The 13,319-nt window shown below is 35.1% G+C and overlaps 2 protein-coding genes across 2 annotated transcripts in view; one reads left to right on the forward strand and one right to left on the reverse strand.

Annotated features, from left to right (window-relative positions):
• Window positions 1-662: 662 nt before the first annotated feature.
• LOC144452476 (neuronal acetylcholine receptor subunit alpha-5-like) lies at window positions 663-3,720 on the reverse strand. The gene is made up of 3 exons (XM_078143574.1): window positions 3,545-3,720; window positions 2,358-3,231; window positions 663-800 (listed from the first exon to the last, which is right to left on the reverse strand). The coding sequence occupies exons 1-3, from the start codon at window positions 3,718-3,720 to the stop codon at window positions 663-665; spliced, it is 1,188 nt and encodes a 395-aa protein (XP_077999700.1).
• Window positions 3,721-5,038: 1,318 nt separating this feature from the next.
• Window positions 5,039-13,319, forward strand: part of LOC144452477 (cadherin-23-like) — a 53,192-nt gene continuing 44,911 nt past the window's right edge. The window contains exon 1 of the mRNA XM_078143575.1: window positions 5,039-5,108. Coding sequence (XP_077999701.1) covers window positions 5,039-5,108 — 70 coding nt within the window. The remainder of the gene's footprint in view (window positions 5,109-13,319) is intronic.

The raw sequence follows: 13,319 nt of genomic DNA on the forward strand, positions 1-13,319 counted from the left end.
AAGAAACTAAAAATTCCATCAAAAGTAGTACTGCTAGAGTGATAAGAAAACGAATCTTTAAAACTTGGAATAATATTTAAATTTGTTATCGCCGCCATTTTGATATTTGTCATCGCGGCCATTTTAATTTTAATTTTAAATTTGCTATACTGTACAGTATACATTGCATCTCTTGCTTTGTTTTATGTATCAAATTGATGTATATGATATCATTCATCTAATTCTAAAACAAATGTTCATGAAATACATAGCATAGTTATTTGGTAGACATTACAGTATGATAATGTTAATGCTTAAAACAGCATATCATTATCTATGAGTTAAAATATGAGTTTAATGTTGTCAAAATGATATCAAAATGAAGCCATTTTAGAATCAAACATGGCCGCCAAAAACTGTCCTAAGCCATGGGAAAATAAAAGATTCCTTGAAAACAAAACAAGTCAGCGAACTCCAAATTCCTCTTATTGTTCGGACTAAGAACAACCATTCATATGGTAAAGTTTGGCGATATTTTAAGAACTTGATTTCAAGGATATTGGTCTTGAGGCGCATTCTACCTCAAGGTGATTCTTTTATTGGCATATCTCCCTCATGCCTGGCATGGAATAAGACAAAAACATACACATAGCGTCGTTTCGGTTCCTCCGTATCAACAATGTTCACTCATCATGTTGATTGTGAAGTTTTCCAAGGTTTAAAAGAATTGTTGGTATACCCACAATATACATGATCACAAAACAGATCAGACTCAGTCGGTCGACAACATGAGAAATGAAAATCCATTCGCTGACGACATTCTGAAATAAAACATAACAATATCAATATAGAATACAAAGTTTAGTACAATTTCGTTGTAAATATTTTTCTATATCATGTGCATATTGTCTGTAATTTGTGTTTATTGTCTGCTCTGTGGCTGCAGGGTCAATATTCTGTCTGCAAATATGTCTCTATTCTTTCTGCATTTTCTAACTTGAAAGTTAATTAGATGTACTCAGTATTTTGCGGAATCTGTTTTCTGTACTTGCTGTCTGTATTCTGTCTATGGTGTTTGTGTTGTTTGTATTTTGTCGAAGTTGTATTATTCTGTTGTATCTGTATTCTGTGTTGTGTGTATTCTATGTGTGCTGTGCTGTTTGTATCGTGTCTTGTTATGTGTTATCTGTCTGTGTTGCCTGCATTTTGTGGTAAGATGTATAACTCTATTCGTGCCATCTGTAATTTGTGGTGTCTGTATTTGGCATATGATGGTTGTATTCTGTCTGTGTTGCTTGTATTCTGTGTAAGATGTATTACTCTATTTGTGCCATCTCTATTTTGCGGTGTCTGTATTCGACATATGATGTCTGTATTCTGTCTATGTGTTGTTCGTATTTCTTCTAAGTTGTATTATTATGTTGTATCATCTGTATTCCGTGTTGTGTGTATTCTGTGTGCGCTGTCTGTATCATGTGTCTGTGTTACCTGTATTCTGTGTAAGATGTATTACTCTATTTGTGCCATCTGCAATTTGAATCACTCAACGACTATAAGTTTTACAAATAGTAGATGTTGCCTGTTTGATTTAAGGCCGTGTATACAAAATCGAAAATGGCTTGGCCGTGATTGGCCACGCACCATTCGTTCCAGACCATGATGACCTACATTACATTTTTAAAGTGAAAAACTTCGGATCATAAATCACCGAACTTTGAATCATAAAACGTCACTCTGATAATTAAACATAACTGTAAAAACTTCAGATCTTAAATTGCCGAACTTTGAATCATAAAATGTCACTCTGGTAATTAAACATAACTGTAAATATAAACCATCCATATACTTCCAAGCCCAAGGCGCATTTGATAATTACGAGGGTAATTATCGACTCCGTTATGCACGTAGGTTTGATTACTCTTCTCCATATGTGTGGAATTGGCTTTCCCATGATCATGATAAATAAAACTTTTTATGGAGATACAGTCGGAAGGAATAGTTATCAAGTTATTTGGAAAATGTGTTCATTTACATACTTACGAGTCAAATACAACATCCGAGGAAAAAATTATTATGGCACTAATTTTGTGCTATCGACCTGATAACAGTGCAAGTTCTGGTTAATATAAAACGACTGGTTTTAAATTCAGAGGAGCGCTCCAGTCAGCCTCGTTTCTGCCTTATATTTGTATCGATTATTGCCATCAAAATGTTATAGTATAAATTTGGATGACCACTTGGAACCTTGGTAACTTGTTCAACTTTGAAATCTTGTATAAAAGCCATACTGCTATTACTTGCATGATTTCTACAATTTTGGGGATTTCCTGCAATGGTATATCGGAAACATTGCAGGAAATTATATCATAATTACTTACCCTTTTCGATCTTTTGATTGGCGGAGAGTTTATCTTGTCATTTTCCTCATTTTCGTTTAGTAAGCGGGTGCAATGTTTGTTACGATTCTCGCAGGTTATTTTATTTCCAGCAAATGAAGTCAGTTCGGTATCTGAGTTCACTCTACTGCTGTGGACTGGTGAGAAATGTGGTCTTTTCATACACAAGATTGTTGGCAGGTACAGCAAGAACAGTTTCCGTATCCATGGTTTCAGTGTATTGACGTCTGACGATTTCTTGGTCAGGCTAAATATGGTAGCATTGGTGGCGGTCGACGCAAAGGTGACAGTGACACTGAAAAGCAGGTAGTTGCCAATAATGGTGAACTGAGCCGTGCTAGGGATAACACTGACCAAGACGAGGATGAACACAACCAGTCCCAGAGCTATTGTTATGCATATGCTCACTCTCTCTTCTGTGTCGGTTGGGAGTAGAAACACCACGAGTGTCAGAAGTGATATAATCACAGACGGAGCAATAAAATTGACCGTGAAGAAAGACGATTTCCGTTCGAAGGCAAACTTGAAGGCAGCATCAGAGAATGTTATATTGACTCCATCATATCCCTCTGGAATAGTGGTATGTGAGGACAGTTTTGTGGACACTTTCAACAAACGCCAGCCGCCATTGTCAACGTAATCATGGAGGCCAATATCGTCCTCCATCACCAGAACGAGGGCGTCGGTAGTATACGACCACGAACCGAATTTGATTTCACAAACATGTATATCATAGGGAAAGAAAGTCATATCCATTTGGCATGACGTCATCAACAAGTAAGGATCTTCAAAATCCACATGGCCGTCGTTTGACAAAATTACATTTACGGGAAATTTTCTCTCCGTAGCAACAATGCTGCAAATAGAGAAACATGAAATCTGAAAGTTTGAAAAAAATCTACAATTGCTTCATTTTCCAGCAATAAAATCTCCCGTCAAAGTCGTCCTTTTAGAAAAATATTCTTTTTTGACGTTTGATTTCCCGCCAAAATTATTCGCACAATTTCTTGTTTCCCATAACTTTTAAACAAATCGTAATTTCATTCTGAACTACATTTGGAGAAAACAATGCATTTTCACGAACCATAGGATATTTTTTGCCTTCAGGTTATCTAAATGACTAAAATTGAATTTAAAACATTTCCAGTGTTAGTATCAATTAAACCCACCTGTTCATGCAGTAAATGTCGGGCTTCCAAATACCATCTACTGGTATTCGCACGGTGTGAGTACCGTTGTATTTCTCAGGGTCCCATTGCAGACGTAAATCTTTCCATTTCTGAAGAATTGGAGAACATGAGAAGAGACGTAAGCATTCATCTATGCAGTGACACAATGCGGCCATCACAATTAGCATATTTCAACTCTGTATTATTGACATAAATATAAACCATAATGAGGAATATTCAAATTTATCAAAGCTGCTTTCATGGAATCTATATATGTGTTGTATCTATCTCTTGCAAAACTCACACAGCAAATAGTGTGCTATAAGCTAGTCCACGTCTATGTTAGATCCATGACAAATTGAGGCCAACATATTCGCTGTTTTGTATTAACAATTGAAAAAAGAAAATAATCTTGGGTGTACAGAACAGATCAAAGAATGAAGTTAATAACCCAAAAACGTTGCTGTTCCTGTGATGTATGGTTATGTATATGCATTGATCATTTAATGGGGGGGGGGGGGGTGAAAACGGTTAGCTGCATGTTACACTTACCATTCTCAAGGCTGAATGGCTACTGACAGCTTCTTTCTGTACGTCCTAGATAGAAATAATACTCATATTTAATAATAGCCTTGATTCTAGGCAAATCGAAATAGTGATATCTCAATATTTCCATGTGGTGGGGGTCACTATGACAGTCTTAAAATCGTATATTGGCTTCAATTCCTCCCACATGTACAAAGAGTAGTGAGGCGAGTGCATAGAAAAATATATCACATCAACCCAACTGTTAAATAGGGACCTAATAGGACAGATATTTGCCTTTGGAGATTAATTCTTTTATGCTAAGAGGCAAACACGACATGATTATCCAAGCCTCGTGATTTTCCATGAAACAACTCCCATTATCAATTTGTATTATCAAAGCCTTTCTAAGTTTACAGGAAAGGTTTACACAACACGTCAAATATGGGGAGGTAAGTGAACTAAGTACAAGGTAAAATATATAGTACGGCCTTGTAAATATTGAAAGAGACGCCTTTACTCGAAACGTCTGTTTTCAAACTATATAAGGAAATACTGTAATGAAGTGTAACCTTTGATATGTGACGTACAAGGAGACCTTAACTTCATGTGGACAACGAGTCAACTAATTTTGCAAAATTGTATTGCGGACTTACCACATCAATAATTTGATACAGACTCATCCCAAGGTTTACATAAAGAGGCTCATCTGGTCGATTTAATGGTATCAGATACGGTTGGTAACCGGCCATTAGGTCTTCCACCAAGCGACTATGTGTGCCAACCACACTATCGTACACATAGCCTGTGAAGACAGACAAAACATGACACCAGATTAGCTTTCAAAACTATTCATGTGTACGTGTTATCAGGTCTACACAATTTATACTATTTGCACAATATTATGAAACCTGCCGTTAGCACAAACATTAATTCCAAGTTACTTTACACTCGATGCAATTCAGTTAGATGGCAAACTCATATTTGGATAGAAAGAAGGAGAGTGTCCGAACCATGGTAACCATGGTAACAGCTAGCGGTAAGATTAATCCAAAAAGAGGCCCTTCAGTGACATATACATATACACAAAAAGTTCGTTTACATCTTGAGGTAGAATACTACAGGTTGAGAGAGATGTTTGTAATTCCCATACTATATATATTATACATTCTTAATGCAATTTTATAAACGACATCTACCCGAAAAAATCTGTAGCATGATACCGTTACACTGTAATACGTCGTAATATTTCATGCTCAGAAATCTACTTCTAATCTTTGCTGGCTATTAATCAAGGGTTCCCTAGTTAAAACTTATTACCTGGTTATGAGGGCACTATTATAATGTATGTATGTATGTATGTATGTATGTATGTATGTATGTATGTATGTATGTATGTATGTATGTATGTATGTATGTATGTATGTATGTATGTATGTATGTATGTATGTATGTATGTATGTATGTATGTATGTATGTATGTATGTATGTATGTATGTATGTGTGTGTGTGTGTGTGTGTGTATGTATGTATGTATGTATGTATGTATGTATGTATGTATGTATGTATGTATGTATGTATGTGTATGTATGTATGTGTGTGTGTGTATGTATGTATGTATGTATGTATGTATGTATGTGTATGTATGTATGTATGTATGTATGTATGTATGTATGTATGTATGTATGTATGTATGTATGTATGTATGTGTGTGTGTGTATGTATGTATGTATGTATGTATGTATGTATGTATGTATGTATGTATGTGTATGTATGTATGTATGTATGTATGTATGTATGTATGTATGTATGTGTGTGTGTGTGTATGTATGTATGTATGTATGTATGTATGTATGTATGTATGTATGCATGCATGCATGCATGTTCGTAAGCAGACAGGTAGACAGGCACAATGTAGTATGTAGTGACTACTAGATACTAGATTCTTGCCTCATGTCTGTCTGTCTGTCTGTCTGTCTGTCTGTCTGTCTGTCTGTCTGTCTGTCTGGCTGGCGGGCTGTCTGTTTGTCTGTCTGTCTGTCTGTCTGTCCATCCTTCCGCTCGTCTGGCAGTCCATCCTTCAGTCTGTCGGCTTGCCTGTGTAAGTACATGTGTTACAGGGCATATCTTCTTGAATTTCATATGCTAAACCATATTTATAAGAGGATTACAGGTTGACAAGTATATCCCTTAGGTGAAATATTATATAAGGCTGATAAGCTGTACATGATGCAACGCAAAGCTTGGATTATGATCAGGTATGTTTTATTCACATTTGTACTGACTTTTATCTATAATGTATGCAAATCAGACACCATCACTGCATTAATACACCTCAGGAATTAAATAAACTGTTTTAACCTTTTGTTGTTGCATTCTCAGTTCAAATCAAAGAAAATGTGAGGGATCACGGTGCAATATTTTGAAATCTAGGTCAAAATGATACCAAATTTAAGCCATTTTAGAATCCAATATGGCCGCCAGCATGTGTGTGTTCGCTCCGGAGGATTGATGATTTTCTTGAAAAAAATAGTGAAATTTCTGTTATTATATCAAAAGAACCAGGAAAAAACTTTCACATGGCAAAGTTTGGAAACATTTCCAGAACCTTGATTTCCAAGGGAAGTGGTCCCTGAGGCGATTCTACCTTCATTAAGATACTCCTATATGAATTTGATATTCACAAATTACGAATCAATATTAATAATTTCACAAATCGGCAAAAGTGAAATAGGGCTATCACATTTTCTCTAATTATAGAAGTTTTATTTTTTTTATCTTTTAATTTATAATTGACGATAAAAACCTTCAAGTCATAATTATATCTTGTATGTATCATCTACGATTTTAGTATGACTGGATTGAATTCATTGGATATTGACACATTTCATAATGAAAATTGCACCTCGATGGATAAGAGAACTTTGGAAGTCAGTAACTGAATCCACGGCTTAGATTAATACGAGAGTTACAATTAAAATCACAAAACCTTAAACAAACCGTCGTCTGCCTCAACAAACATCTAACACTGCTACATTTTATCGTCTGGCTCGACAAAAATCAAACACTGCTACCTTTTATCGTCTGGCTCAACAAAAATCAAACACTACTACATTTTATCGTCTGGCTAAACAAAAATCTAACACTGCTACATTTTATCGTCTGCCTCAACAAACATCTAACACTGCTACATTGTATCGTCTGGTTCGACAAAAATCAAACACTGCTACATTTTATCGTCTGGTTCAACAAAAATCAAACACTACTACATTTTATCGTCTGGCTCGACAAAAATCAAACACTGCTACATTTTATCGTCTGGTTCGACAAAAATCAAACACTGCTACATTTGATCGTCTGGCTCAACAAAAGTCAAACACTACTACATTTTATCGTCTTGCTCAACAAATATCTAACACTGCTGCAACAAACGTCCAACACTGCTACATTTTATCATCTGGCTCAACAAAAATCTTACCAACAATGCTTTAGTTTATCGTCAGGCTCGACAATATTTGATATTTGTTACACAAGACTATGAAATGTAACATAGTTGGTAAGATATTTGTTGAGCAGTGTTCGTAAGATTTGGTGAGCAAGAAGATAAAATGTAGCAGTGTTAGATGTTTGTTGAACCAGACTTAGCATAGTTGGTAAAGTGATATTTGTTGAGGCAGACGATAAAATGTGGCAGTGTTAAATTTTTGTCCAGATATGACCTCTACCTCTTTTCATTAAATCTGACTGTATCTGATGTGCCGACATTGCTTTTACATATGCGGTGTGAGTCTAGTGTATAATTGTCGCCTTGTCATGTTGAGTAATGAGAACTTCAAGGGGTTAAGAGTAACACCTGATGTTACATGATTACAATTCACATACAGGAGGACTTCTGAAGGATTTATCAGCTTAACAAAATATATTTTTAGGACAGTGATAACAACCAATTGTTTGTCTTTCTAGAAATGTATACATGTACACACAAATGTCCATGATGAGACTGGGGAAACTGCAATAACAAAAGCTTATTTTAAGGGTTATGTTTCAATCCCTGGTCATCACATTAGAGTTATCTTAATAAGGATTACATGGGATCATTCTTTTGTTCATCACCAACTTCTTCTACAGCTCTGGCCCAAACCATAGACCCTCCACAGAGTCTATACCCAAATATTCGGTTTTTACACCTACATTTTAATCCTAATCTAAAGTCGACATTTACTTGGTCAGGTTATTGTGGACATGTTAATTGTAAAAGTCTTTCCGCTTGAAAAATGACATTACTTATCTGTCCTCAAATTCAAAATTCTTCACCTAAGCTCATGGTTATATTTAAAAGATGAAATTATACATGTACGACGAGAAACACCCTGAAACGAGTCGAAATATGCCTATCTTATTTATATAGTAAAAATCAGAAACATACTGAAACGAGCCGCAAAAATGTTTATCAAAGATTGGGCTACAGGCGTCTAGTGTTTTCGCTTTCTTGTAATTTATAGCATCTAACAGGAAAAAAGTCTGTGACTATAGCTGAGTGAGGGGGAGGGAGGGAGGGGGGTACATTTATAATTGAAATATACTCATAGTATTCCAAACTTAAACCAGAATGAATCATAACGTCTAGTTATGCCTGCATCTCCCTATTAAAGCAATAATCACATTGTCAAATTCTATAAACGTAAGACAGATTCTGTAAACTGCTGCGACAGATTTCTTTTATTGACAACAATCCATTTGACAGATGTGGCTGTTTTCAACCATTCAAGGACAGCTGGCGAGTCTTAATCGTGTGACATATCGAAAGATTTATTGCACACAGGGAAGTCAGTGTAATAGTGATATCTCTGATAACACAAGCTGTAATGGAAACCGCCGACACGTCAGATGTAACTGAATGTCAATGTTATTAAAACCTAGTAATCATTTTCGAGATTGAGATTTAACATAATTATGAATTGACAACATAATGACCACATGATGCCATAATTGACATGTACTTGCATGTAGTTGCATATGTGTATGTATGTATGTATGTATGTATGTATGTATGTATGTATGTATGTATGTATGTATGTATGTATGTACCCGGTATGTATGTATGTATGTATGTATGTATGTATGTATGTATGTATGTATGTATGTATGTATGTATGTATGTATGTGTGTGTGTGTATGTATGTATATATGTATGTATGTATGTATGTATGTATGTGTGTGTGTGTGTGTATGTATGTATGTATGTATGTATGTATGTATGTATGTATGTATGTATGTATGTATGTGTGTGTGTGTATGTATGTATGTATGTATGTATGTGTGTGTGTGTGTATGTATGTATGTATGTATGTATGTATGTATGTATGTATGTGTCTGTGTATATGTGTGTATGTATATGTATGTGTATGTACCAATGCTGAAATTACTTACTGATAATTTAATAAGTAACAATGGCATAACTTACATGTCATGTAATAGTTTAAAGATAATAAATCATTTTGTAATACCTTATTAATGATTTAATAACCGAGTAATGATGTAATGGCTAACTGATGACATAATACCTTACAGATGATGTAGTTAATGTAAAGTGACCATATGGATGAAGATTTACTTTATCTTTGGATTTTTAATTTATACAACAATTCCATCATATGGCTTTCCACTTGGGTAAACAATGTGAAACAACACAGACCAAGTCTGTGTTTATCACTCAGTATATCATAAAAAGCTTAAATTTGAAAAAAAGGTTGTTGTTGTACGTACAATAACAAAGCAATTTATTGAGATACAAATAAAGACCTGGCATATGTTGTTGCACATTGATCTGTCAAGTGTTTTGTAAATCAAATTCCAAAATAAATACCCAATCCTCATCCGTATGGCCACTTGTGTGGCAAGATTCATCAATAAGGAAATGACGACTTTACTCAATATTCACTTTATTCTAGACTTCAAATAACATTAACATTTGTATGTAAACATTCCATGATTGTTTTGCAGGAGAATTCGATGATGAAGTACACATTTGATTGAGCAATTATTCCATCACCATAAACCATAATTGCATTTTACCAACTGAATGAAGATGTTTTATGCCACACAGTAGTTATGGCTACAAATCAACACAATGAAAATCAACTAAGCTGCTAAACAGAGAGTGGATTAAATGGTGGTCAAGCTGATACGTCTGGTCGACAAGAACCTCGTTCAAATAGTAATCAACATGATTGAACTCCACAAAAGAAAATAAAAAAAAAATGCATTTTTTACGTAAACATCTTTGATGCATCAAAACACCATGGAAACCACAACTTTAAATATAGACTCAACATAATACATTTCCTGTAGTCTCTATGTTATTATTTCTGGTCGTCATCGCGAATTTTGGGATATGAGACTATATGTGGCTAAATATGAGACTGATTCTGAGATCAAGTTTATATACGTCTAAATCAAGGCAAAGTCGTCTGTATTCATCGCAGCATTCAATGAAAGTTGTATTTGATAAAAATCATTGTGGCAAGGGTGATTATCGTTTTCTCTTAACGTACAGTAAATCAAGGTATATGACATATCATAATGACTAGCACAACAGTTAAGGATCCACAGAAGCTCGTACAAGTACAAGAGTAGAATGAAATGTCAACTTAGTAAAACAGTTCTTCAGCTTGTGGTGTCGTTCCCCCATCGAAACATATGGAAATACCTGATGTTGCACAGTGAACTGGGTAAATTTGTATAGATAATTAATTGCCTTCGAGAAATACTTATAAACCAGTATTTTAGACAAGTGGTCTGTTAAAACACAAAGACCGCAACTTCTTTTGTTAAATATACGAGGTCATCCGAAAGGAAAATAAATCATGTGTAACAGATACTCACAGACTGGGAATGAGATGACACTGAAGGGGTCATTGATCTTAAGGTTCAAATTATTCAATCGTAAAAAAAAAAACACAAGCAAACAAACAAACAAACAAACAATGACATTACAAATTTGGAAGATTAAGTAAATATTTTATGTATTTTATGTTATTCCAGTGACTTCTACTAAGGCTGCACTGACCATTACCTCCATCTGTTATCATGCATTACAAAGCCAACTCATAAAAAGCGCTCTCACTATTTTATTAATAGTTGGCCCAAACGAAAAAGTACAAAACAATGCGTGCCAAATCGTAAATAATAATTGTGGTTTAATATATAAAAGTGAAAGTTTGACATATTTGTAGTCATAAAGTATGATCAACGCTGGATACCATATGTTATCATTGTGTAACATCATGTCGACACTATGGTGAAAAATAACTTTTATGTATAATTGACGGTTTTCAGTCGCATTGTTGTTTATGAATTATATTAAGAATGCAATCTGAATGTACCTGCCAGCGAGTCAATCTATCGAAATTATTGTCAAAATAGTTTTTAGGTTTAGAAGTTATTCCTACATACTGTTGTGAATAATTTAGGCAGCTAAGGATGGCAGGTGAAAGTTAACTTGTTCGTAGGTCCCCCGTAATAAGGTCTAAAGTGCCATCTGACTAGCGTCTATACTGGTAAGTTTTACTTCCCCAAAATCCCTTCTCCTCGCCAGTGCTTTGAATCTCTCTGCTACCTACTCCTAACTATAATATCGGATTGTCCCATTAATCTTTTCTGCCAGAACCTCTTCCAAGTCAACCTTCGAAAAGATTTACTGTATTTCAAATAGAATTTTCCACACAGATTAGACAGTACTAGAGAGTATCTGCTGTTTTATTTGCAATCTTTCCAGCTAGACTACAAAATCGATGGGCTGCACCTAACATAACAGAGTATCATTGTATAAGTTATCGCTATGTTCAGTTTCAGTTATTATCCATTGTGTATTGTGTCTTTGGTATCTTTCTTTACACGAAACATCTAATCCCTGTACATAATGTTTTCCACATAGGATACAAACATTAATATATATATATTCATTCTCGTACCGTACCATCCCTACGTACGTCTGCTGTTCTTTCTTTACGCACACTCAATGGACTATAGGAAAGTAAAATGTTAGCACACACATACACATACACACACACACATACATACATACATACATACATACATACATACATACATACATACATACATACATACATACATACATACATACACGCACGTTGATTAAATATACAAATGTGGCAATTAGGCTTTACTTTTTAGCAGGATGACTCTTCCCATATGTATATTCTGAACAAAGCATAATATACGAAACATGATACGTCAATTAATTTTGGCAGCTGGTTTAAATAAGATACATGTCAGTCGTTTTTTTACCTGAACAAAGTAAGTGAAATATATACCATTTGGACGTTGTACTCTGGTTGCAGTATAACCTCTCATTAGTAAACGAAATATTATGTATCATGGGTCTGATCATAGACAGTCACTGTCTATGGCCTGATGAAATCCAAAAATACTTCTTGTTTTTCGTTTTAAGCAGGTAGCAACAACATTCAGTGTATATATATAATTATGTATATGCTCATTCTTTGCAAACATTGAGGAACGTGCCATGGTAAAGATAGATTTGTGCATTTCATGTCCTGAGAGTGTTCATCGTCAATAAAGGTAAAAAACACAAACACATACGTTGTTAATGTTTGTGGGTTGGCACAGGTTAAAAATATGTTCATACTAAACAAAGGCTACGCACTATTACACAAAACACAAAGAAGTTTAGCAGGTAGTTTAGTATGTTATATATATACGCGAAAGAACATGCATGAAAGGAATCAACAGTGCAGTCTCCAGCGTTGATGGGTTGTCTTTATAATTTCAGAGCGACAAACATTATGAGCTCGACACGTCTGAACGATCCAATACGAAAGTTATAGGTGAGTGAGGATAGTGTGCAATTTGATAGACTTAAGTACTAGTCGGCAGAGTCATGCTGAAGTAAAAATTATATTTTGGCTTGTAATCATGTGTATGGAGTTAAATAATCACCCCCTGAAAGTTATTTAGTCCTCGCGATTATTTAAAATTTCGTTTTAAAGCAGTAACTGTAGGAATCATAGCTTGGACAGGATCAAACTGGTGGTGCTTGTGCTTGTGTGTATGTGGGAGTGGGGGTGGGGGTGGGGGTGGGGGTGAACTATACCCCTCTTTCTTTCATCTAAGGAAAGGTCAGAAAACAGTTGTGGCCAGGGGTCTTCCTGAATTCTATGATATGCGATACTGTTGATGTTAATGGCCAAAGTAGTAAAATGGATAC

This window comes from Glandiceps talaboti, chromosome 22, assembly GCF_964340395.1.
Source record: "Glandiceps talaboti chromosome 22, keGlaTala1.1, whole genome shotgun sequence".
Classification (NCBI taxonomy): Eukaryota; Metazoa; Hemichordata; class Enteropneusta; family Spengelidae; genus Glandiceps; species Glandiceps talaboti.

What these genes read in the sequence shown, in the direction of transcription:
- LOC144452476 (XM_078143574.1), bottom strand. Translation starts at nt 3,720, where the DNA reads ATGGCCGCATTGTGTCACTGCATAGATGAATGCTTACGTCTCTTCTCA. An exon ending in GACATTTACTGCATGAACAG is followed by an intron (nt 3,232 to 3,544) that starts GTGGGTTTAATT and finishes CTCTATTTGCAG; the next exon opens with CATTGTTGCTACGGAGAGAA. An exon ending in CAATCAAAAGATCGAAAAGG is followed by an intron (nt 801 to 2,357) that starts GTAAGTAATTAT and finishes GTTTTATTTCAG; the next exon opens with AATGTCGTCAGCGAATGGAT.